This window comes from Bidens hawaiensis, unplaced genomic scaffold (assembly GCF_021521415.1).
Source record: "Bidens hawaiensis isolate Kalapana, Puna unplaced genomic scaffold, B.hawaiensis_p1.1 tig00010817_1, whole genome shotgun sequence".
Lineage (NCBI taxonomy): Eukaryota > Viridiplantae > Streptophyta > Magnoliopsida > Asterales > Asteraceae > Bidens > Bidens hawaiensis.
The window spans coordinates 244294-254421 of record NW_027491835.1 but is presented as its reverse complement, the minus strand read 5'-3'; the positions used below and the strand labels follow the sequence as shown (position 1 = coordinate 254421).

The window sequence follows — 10128 nt, the reverse complement described above, 5'->3', positions numbered from 1 at the left end:
CTTACTTGAACGAGGAGGATTCAAAAGCTTCAAAATTCAAAGTCGTCATACCATTTCTAAAAAGATCGAGAATTTTCAAGGCCATTACACACATGGCTGATCCGTATGAGAACATTGTCACTGAATTCTGGAATACAGCTAGAGTTTTTGGGACTGATATATGTTGAGTCGTATTTTATGGTTTATGCTTGTAATTTTGGGCTTAGTTTTGTATAGTTTGGGATTTTATTTGTAAACCGAGATCTGTTGATCTCGGTGGGCTTTTATTTGGTTTGGGCCTAGTTGGTAGGATATATATAGAACATATGTTAACGGTTCTAGGTTGGTCGTTTGTTAGTATTGAAGCCGTAACATTGTGTAACTCTTAAGGGCTTAAGCACCCGACTATTATATAATAGTGTGTTTTGAAGCCTTTCTTGTGTGTTCTTATTGCTATTATCATTCACGTATTGAATCATCACGTTGTTATTTTCCGCATTTCACCGTGTATTTGATATCACATTGCAAGATCCTCCAACATGAAGCGCAGTCGTCAGGACTTGCTGCGCCAAAAGTTTAATATGTTCAATCATGTTCTGGGTGAGTCCTTGGAAAGTCACCTGCAAAGATTCGTCACACTTGTAACCGAGATGAGATCAGCCAACATACACTTAACTCTCATTGAAACCAACAACAAATTGATCAACTCTTTGCCACAAGGATGGGATATAAACATTGCTGTTATCAAGAAGACAAAGGATCTTTCTAGACTAACCCTATCTGAGGTGATCGCTGTCATCAAGTCATGTGATATGGATAACAAACAGCGTGCAATCAACCATGCAAATTCATATACTGCTGCTGGATACGCCGTGTCATTAAACAACGCACTTATATCACAAGACTACTTCTCCATGTTAAAGTCCTCTCAGGGTGTGTACTCGCAGCCGCAGCAGCCAAATGGAAGTTTTTCCATGTTCAGATCAACTCAAAGCCAATTCACTCCACCTACATCTCAGACATAGCCGCCTGGTTCCATATTCTTTTCATAGCCATCTCCATAGTCTCAACCCCAATCCAGTGTTGCTTCTTCCAGCAAGTCTCCTACCCAAGGGCCTGCCATCTCAAAAGAAACTCAAGAGAATATTGCTCTCATGGCAGGCTTCATGAACTGCTATAATGCTTTTCTTGCTGGAGACCTTATTCAACCAGTCGGTTCTACTGAACTGGATCAGATCCATCCTGATGACGTGGAAGACATGGACATCTCCTGGCAAATTGCCATGGCTATATTCAGAGCGAAGAAGTTCACAAAAAGGACTGGTAGGAACAATTGGAACTTACCTGCAAACAAAAAGGTGTGTTTCAACAAGGAGAACCTCAGGTGCTACAACTGTCATGAACCAGGACACTTTGCTATAGAATGCACAAATCCAACAAAGGAGGGAAATACTGAAAGGGCTCTGGTTCCTGTGAATGGTGCAAGGGAAGATAATGTTGTTGCTGGAAGAAACGAGCAAGGATTAGTTGCACAACAGTTTGATTGGGCTGATCAGATGGAGGCACTCACTATTCTGGGTCAGACTGCAAACCTCGCTCAAGTTGGTGATGTTGAAGAAGGAAATGAGACTGAAGATCAGGTGAAGAATCTCCAGTTTGCTTTCATGGCTTCTACTACTGCTGGTTCATCTGAGGTAAATTTTAATTTATGTTCTCAAGCATGCATTAGAAAGGTAGAGCTATTTCGTGTGCATAATAGTAATCTTGTTAGGGAAATGGAAAATATAAAACATGAAAACTATACACTTAAGAAACTTGAGAAAGGTCTTACAGAAAAACTAGAAGCATCAAACAAAGACTTTTCAAAACTGCAAAGTGATTTCAGTGTCAAGTGTTGTCACATCTTAGATGCCAATAAGAAAATTGCTGATCTAACCGCCAAACTTGAAGCATCTATTTTGGTAAACGCTAAATTAACGAATAAATTTGAAAATGTTGAGTTCAATTTTAAAAAGTTTGATGTTTCTAGTGCGGTCGTTGAGTCAATGATTGAAAAGCAATTAAGATGGAAAGAAAAGAAGGGTGAGGGAATTGGGTATAATGAGGTTCCACCTCCAAACAATGATAATTATACTCCCTCTCCTTTTGTTATTGAGGAAGATAAAGAGAAATCTTTGAAATATGGCAAACCTGAAATTAATGAAAAGATAATACCCGGGTTTGTCAAACCAGCTCAATCAGTTGTGAAAGTGAATGATACTAATGTTTCTACTTCACGTGCAGATGAAGTAATCATTGAGGATTGGGTGGACGATGAGGAAGATTTACTTGTTTTGCCTAATAAAGACAATTTTAATAATGCTTGTGTGGGCTCTTTTAAGAGCATAAACAATTGGGTGGTTGAATGTTCTAGTAGTATTAATAAGTGTGATGTATCTTTAAATACTGATGTTAAATAGGAAAATGCTAGTAAATACACACCACCAAAACCTGTTAAAGAAGTAAAAACAGGCATGATAAGTGCAAATAAATCAACCACTAAGGTCGATGCGAGACTGCAAAATTTGCAAAGTAGATTGAGACCGGGAATTAGCCACCCAGATTTACATGTGAAGCGACAAATTTGCTTCAACTGTGGCATTCCTGGTCACATTGCTAGAAACTGCCCGCGTCGTCCTTATGTCCCATATTGTGGACACCGTCAGAGGAGCGTGCCTCGGAATACTATCAACAAATCACATTCAAATAAATCAAAGTATTTCAAGGCAAGTCCTTCTGATGGAAATTGGATTCGAGACAAGGCCGATCGTGCCAAAGTTAGACAAGCAACTCCTGCCATGTCTCGAAAACACGTCGGAAAACCGAGTTTGGTTTCGAGACCTTCACGCGTTTCGGGATCGAAATTAAAAAACAAATCAAATCTTTCACGGTCTTCCGATGTGACATTTGAGCCAAAACCAGGTACACCTCAATACGTATTTACCGATTAAGCAAATAAACGCGTATTTCGTAACGATCGAATGATTAACCAAACGGGTCTGGTTATGACCCAGATATCCGGGGGGCCATCTATAAGTGATATACGATTAATATAAGCTAATGTATTAGTATTATGGCCTTAGTTCGATAGCAAAAAAGTTAAATGAAAACATACTCGTTTAACTACCCGCTATAGATTTAAACACGAAAGATAACTACAAACCAAGCATTGTATCATTCGTTAAGCCGAAAAAGACTTACCGAACACTTGTTTGAAAATTTTTAAGCGATCCGTGAAAATATTTTCGAACTTTACAAACGTATTATGTTTTTATAATTTACACAAAAATAGACGAAAAACACTCGTTTTCGCACTGTTTGACGCACCCGATATATTTTTCATGCCAAAAACTGAACCCGAAATAAATTTGGATCTGGCTTTCACGTACAGGCTTGTAAAATCATTTTTTTGGGCCAAATGGGCCCAAAATGGGCCCAAATGGGTTCTGTACGTAAAAAGGGAAAATTCCCCCTTGGGTTTCTTTTTTTTTTTTATTTAAAACATACTAGATATTTTGCAACCAAACTAATTCCAGAAACTTGTTCATCTGCTGCTGCTCTCAAAACCAAGAACCTAAACTTAAGGTAATTTCATATATTTGAATCATTTAATCGTTGTTTAAACAAGTTTAATACCATATAAACATAGTATGATCACCAAAAATCAATCCTAACCATGCAAAAAAACCTTAAAAATGGTTCAAAAATATGTTTTGATCATACACATGGTTAGAAATCAGTATCATACTCTTTTTTGGCCATAAACACGGATTATAGGGTTTAAACGGCGTTTTTACGGTTCAAAAGTTTGGTTTTATACCCTAGCGGAAACCCTAAGTTAAGAGGCTGTTGTGTTGATGAAACTTGCTTGGTTTGTGATATAGGACCTGTATCTAACTTGCATAGGAGCACAAGTACCAGAAAACTTGATTAGAAGGGTAAAAACGAACCAAAACCGCTAAGGTAATACCGAATCACTCGTTTACGGACTGTTTAGGAATTGATTGTGATGGGAATATTGTTAGATCATGAAAATTTGCAAGGACATCAGGGACCATATTATTGAGTTCCTGTTCAAATTTGGTAATTTTTCGATCATCCGAGAATATTTGGAGAATTTATTACCGAATTTGGACGTTTATTTGGGAAAAATAGTTAAAATAATTGAAAAATTATGCAAATTTTTGGGGAACTAATATTTTTTATATTTTGATCACACATGAAATTTGGGAACATTTGGAAAACCTTAAGTAGGTTTTATACATTTGCGTTCATATGAGTTTTTATAGTTGTTATTGGCCTGAAAAGAATATTGAACAAGGTTGTTATATTCTGGAATTGATACAAATGGTTTTGAGATATAAATTGAGCATCCAGGAATTTTTGTGGAATTTTTTGAAATTTTTTGGGATAAACGGACGATTTTCAGGCTAAATATAGCAGGTAAAATGAATTTTTTTAAATTAATAAACCAGTAAATAATTCCAGAAATATTTTTGTAAAAATATGTATATTTTATTTGATAAGTGGCTAAATTTTCATAATTTAATGATTAACGGTTAACTAATTATGCTAATTTGAAAACTAAACAAATTCAATTCTAGCAAGTTCGTGATTAACGAACCTACGGGAATATCAGAACACCAAGAGTGATCAAAAATCATATTTTTGGATTAATTATGTAAAAACGAATCTTTTTATGAGAAACCTGGAAAATTTGGATAGATTGTGCGCGTTTCTTCTCAAATCAAACTGAATAAACGGAAACGGGCCCTGTAGCTAATCCGGGATGGCAATGTATGATCTTTCTTTATAACTTATTCATTTTATCGACCAACGCATTTACCCAATCTTACTTCCCCACAACTGTTTTCTGAACGCATAAACGGGTAACTTGGTCCAGCTGGGAAAACGGGAAAACTGAGCCAAGTTCGGTTTTAATATTATAATAATATTAATATTATTATAATATTGATTATAGGAACTAGTGATAGCGAATCGAACAAACCGCGAGCTGACTCGGTGCTGATTATCTGCTAGATTGTGAGTTTCATAACCCCACTTTTAAACTGTTTTTACGAACTTTCGGGGTGAAAAACATGTTGATAGATGTCTGTATACTATGAAATGTTTGATGATGGGAATTATCTAAGTGCTAACACACGAAAGTCCCCACGAACACAGTGATTAACTTCGAGCCAGTGGCTGTGAATAGTACTATTGGTTTGGCAAACTCAAACGGAATCGGCCTGGTTGCCGTGTCACATTGCGCTGTTTGCACATGACCATACTTATACAAACAAGCTAAGTAGTGTTAGACATAGCTATCGAGGCATGTTGTGGGCGGAAGGAGAGCCACAGTGGTTGATTGAGCATGGGAAATGGATGCACGCAGCACAGACAGTAAAGGCTTTACTGTAGCTTAGCATAATTACATCATAAACGTACAAACAAATTACTTGTGAACGTACATACATACATACATACTTGTGTATTTAAAACTGTGATTGTTGTACACACAACTGATTTCTTGAAACTCGTGAAACTCACCAACTATTTGTAGTTGACCCGTTTTAACATGTTTTACAGGTATACCAGACTTGGACTAGAATGTCAATGTGCCACGTGTGTCACTTGCGATAAATGCTGGGTGAATTGATGCAAGTATGCTAGTAAGAAGTAAAGTCGCTTACGGACTAGATTTAGTTTGTATCACCTAGTTGTAAACAAAGTTAGATCAATGTAAAATATTGTAAATTAGTTTGTATTGTTTTTTTAAACAATGCGGTTGATACCAGAGGTGTCTGTTACATTTCCGTTTTACGCTTCCGCAAATCGCTTAACGGGGTGTGACATCTGATCGTAAACTTGAGACAAAGCAAATCATTTGTGTGAGCCACAAATTTTTAAAACCGAAATACAAATGGTTACCTAAGTCTCCGATTTCCAAACCTCAGAACTCCTCATGTAAAATTCTAGATAATCGGGAAGAGATGTCTTGGTTACCCGTATCTAAAATTGATAAACTTGGTGTGCCCAGAGTGACTATGGACTGGGTACCAAAATCTAACTGATCTCGCACATGTTGCAGGAACGGCTATGGAGGAATATCATCAGACCGTGGTTTGTTGATAGTGGCTGTTCCAGGCACATGACAGGGGACATATCTCAACTGAACGATATTTAGATCTTTAATGGAGGCTATGTTTCCTTTGCGGGAGGGGAGAAAGGTAAAATCACACAGAAGGGTACGGTAAGTAATGGAGTATTGAGATTCGAAAACGTAAACTTTGTTCCTGAACTAAAACACAGTCTGCTTAGTGTTTCGTAGATCTGTGATAAAGGCTTTTCAACTCATTTCATGAACAAAGAGTGCTTGATTTAAAACTTGGTATAATTATGCCAGAGGACTGGATTCTTGTTCGATCACAAAGAAAAGATAATGCTTACGTGATCGACATGAACAAAAATGTTCCAGAAGAAATTACATGTTTATTTTCAAAAGTATCTGAACAAAATGCCATGTTGTGGCATCGTCGTCTTGGACATGCAAATGTCAAAAACTTGAACCGTCTTTCTAAAAACAACATTGTCCGAGGTTTGCTAATCAAAGATTTTATAACAATTGAAAAATGTGTTGCTTGCGCTTTGGGCAAACATCATTGCAAACCTCACAAGCCGAAAGTGTTTAATTCCATCTCATCTGTGTTTCAATTGCTTCACATGGATCCGTTTGGTCCGGTACACGTACTGAGTCTTTCACGTAGCTCTTATTGTTTAGTTATTACTAATGATTACTCACGTTTTACTTGGGTATTTTTCTTGTCAAATAAGAGTGAAACTACAAAGCTGATCAAGAGGTTCGTGGTACTAAAGGAAAATCAGTTGAATCTGAAGCTCAAGAGTATTTGTTGCGACAATGGAACTGAGTTCAAGAACTCCGTGTTGAATTAATGCTGAAAGGGGTGTGCTCAGACAATACAGTTCAGCTCGCACACCGCAACAAAATGGAGTTGCTGAGAGAAGAAACCGAACTCTTATCGAGGCAGCAAGAACTATGCTGTGTGACTCAAAACTACCACTGTTTTTCTGGGCTGAAGCTATTAACACTGCATGCTACGTGCCGAATCGGGTTCTGATCAACAAAAGCCAGATGAAGACTCCATATGAGATCGTCTATGGACACAAACCCACTGTTGCTCATTTTCGTGCGTTCGGATGTCCATGCACACTGTTGAACCTTGACTCGACTCCGAAATTTGGAATAAAGGCCGATGACTGCTATTTTATGGGTTATGTGGGTCACACTGCTTACAGGGTATACAACAAGTCCACAAAGCAAATCGTGGAATCGTACGATATTCGGTGGCTTGAGGAAAACGAGACGGATGCTAGAGTTGGACCTGACCGGTTGTTTGACTACAACGAACAATTCAAGCCATTCAATGTGCCTTCAGCCGTCGATCCTGAAACTTCTGATATAGTGGGATGTGCTGATGAAGATGAAGAGTTGTTTGATATTCTTCAAAAGGGGCCAGTTGCGGGTGTTGATCCGCCAGAATTGTTCGACAATAGTCAACCGTCATCATCGGGTTCTCAAGATCCTGATCTGACACTTGTCTCAGAATCAACTCCAAGTTCTCCGGTTGAGAGTGGTTTGCCTTCAACCTCAACACCTTCGGCTAATGTTCCATCAGTTGAGGGAGAGAGTCTCATCAGACAAGTTTTCGGCAGTACTCTCTTTCCAGATGCTATTCCGAACGAATACATTGCTAGTACCTTGTATCAGCATAGTACAACAGCTTCTGGTTGGAGAAATCCTCTAATCGATTCGCTTGATGAACTCACAAATTTTTCGGCCACCAGCAGTGTTCCAGATCACTCCGTTGCATCAAGAATTCCACGGGATCATCCAATCGAAAATATCATTGGTCCTTTTGAGTCGGGTGTGTCAACAAGAAGTCAAACAGGAAACATAAACAATTGTCTCTACTCTTGTTTCATTTCTCAGATCGAACCGATATCAGTTGACATGACACTTCAGGAACCTAGCTGGGTAGGTGCAATGCATGAAAAGCTGAATCAGTTTGACAAGCTAAATGTCTGGAAATTGGTGGAACTGCCTAGCGGGAAAAAGTCGCTTGACACGAGATGGGTTTTCAGTAACAAACAAGACGATACTGGGGTTATTGTCATAAACAAGGCTCGTCTTGTAGTTCGTGGATTTCGTCAGGTAGAAGGGTTGGACTACACAGAAGTTTACGCTCCCGTAGCTCGACTTGAGGCAATTCGTATATTCTTGGCATATGCATCCTATATGGGATTTACTGTCTATCAAATGAATGTCAAGACCGCCTTTCTGTACGGGGAAGTAAAGGAAGAAATCTATGTGGATCAGCCACCAGGCTTCAGAAGCTCTAAGTATCCTGATCACGTCTACAAGCTAGACAAAGCTCTCTATGGTCTTCACCAAGCCCCTCGGGCGTGGTATGCTACGCTAACGGCTCACTTGTTGGAACATGGTTACAAGTGTGGACCATTGACCAGACACTGTTTCTGAAGACGGTTGGAAAGGACCTCATCCTTGTTCAAATCTATGTGGATGACAACATTTTCGGTTCTACCAGCACCACTCTGTGTACTGAATTTGAGGGGGTTATGAAGAAGAGGTTTGAGATGAGTTCACTGGGAGAGATGACGATAGTTTTGGGTTTACAGGTTCGTCAGAGTGCAACAGGGATTTTACTGCATCAAGGAAAATATATCGAAAACATTCTAGCAAAGTTTGAGTTCCAAGATTCCAAATCGGCAGCGACTTCCATGGCAGAAAGACCACTTCTTTCTTCTGATGCTGAAGGGAAGTCCGTAGATCAAACATACTATCGATCGATGATCGGATCCCTTATGTATCTCACTGCTAGTCGTCCCGACATCATGTTTGCTGTTTGTCAATGCGCGCGTTTCCAGGCTAACCCTAAACTCTCTTATTTAATTGCTGTTAAACGTATCTTTCGTTATCTGAAAGGGCAACCCAAGCTTGGTCTTTGGTATCCCAAAAACTCAGAATTTGATATGTATGCTTTTGCTGACAGCAATTATGGAGGTGATGATATTGATAGGAAATCCACATCTGCGGGATGTCAGTACTTGGGTGATCGCCTGATTTCGTGGAAATGCAAGAAACACAGACGGTGTCTACTTCTACCACCGAGGCTGAGTATGTGGCTGCTTCCGCATGCTGCTCACAGGTTATCTGGATTCAACATCAATTGCTGGATTACGGTTTGGAATTTCTTGACACTCCCATCTTTTGTGATAATGATGCTGCTATTGCAATTGTTAAAAATCCTGTTCAGCATTCCAAAACCAAGCATATTGACATCAAAGTCCATTTTATTCGTGACTGTTACGACCGGAAACTGATTCATCTTGAACAGGTCCACACCGATAATAACATGGCGGACTTATTTACTAAACCAGTCGGAACAGCCAGGTTCAATGTGCTTGTGGGATTCCTTAAGATGCTTCGTTTTGATGATTGAGTCTTACATGAGGTAAATTTGTACATAAAATTTTTTCAGTTTTCGGTAAAATTTTTGAACTAATTTAGGGGGGAGAAAATTAAAAATATTCAAAAAGAGTGTGCGTGTGTGTTTTCATTAAAAGAAAAAAAAACATTTTGCTCTGTTGCTTAAAATCATGCCGGTTGCTCAGGTTCAACGTACATATTTCATATGTTTGGTCCCGTTATCAATTCTTGACTCACGGGATAGCCATTAACCTAAGGACTGAAAGTGACCGGGGCGACTGAACATTTAAAAAAAAATTATTATTATTTGGTTTAACTATTGGTTTAAGTTCTCCCACTGAAAATTATGTCGGCCGCCTAAAGTTTGAGGGACACATTTTACTATGTGTTTGGTCCTATCGTCTACCTGTAGACACATAGGATAGTCATTCACCTGAAAACTGAACGTAACTGGAGTGATTGGATTTAAAATTGTCTTCAGGATTATCATCTGGGAAATGATATTAGTATTCAGCTAAAGCTTATTAAAAGCTTAAAAAATTTCAAATGAAAATTGATCAAATCTTTGAAAAATGATAGGT

General features: G+C 38.6%; 1 protein-coding gene across 1 annotated transcript; it reads left to right on the top strand.

The window, feature by feature from the left end:
* The first annotated feature begins 7075 nt into the window (after positions 1–7075).
* On the top strand, positions 7076–9560 carry LOC143536575 (uncharacterized). The gene is made up of 3 exons (XM_077030527.1): positions 7076–8452; positions 8566–8961; positions 9456–9560. The coding sequence occupies exons 1-3, from the start codon at positions 7076–7078 to the stop codon at positions 9558–9560; spliced, it is 1878 nt and encodes a 625-aa protein (XP_076886642.1).
* Positions 9561–10128: the final 568 nt, after the last annotated feature.

Bases quoted from the DNA above. Each gene is read 5' to 3' on its own strand.
- LOC143536575 (XM_077030527.1), top strand. From the start codon at position 7,076: ATGCTGTGTGACTCAAAACTACCACTGTTTTTCTGGGCTGAAGCTATT. The intron at 8,453-8,565 runs GTCTACAAGCTA...ACCATTGACCAG, and splicing joins GCTCTAAGTATCCTGATCAC to ACACTGTTTCTGAAGACGGT. The intron at 8,962-9,455 runs GTTTGTCAATGC...CATCTTGAACAG, and splicing joins GTCCCGACATCATGTTTGCT to GTCCACACCGATAATAACAT.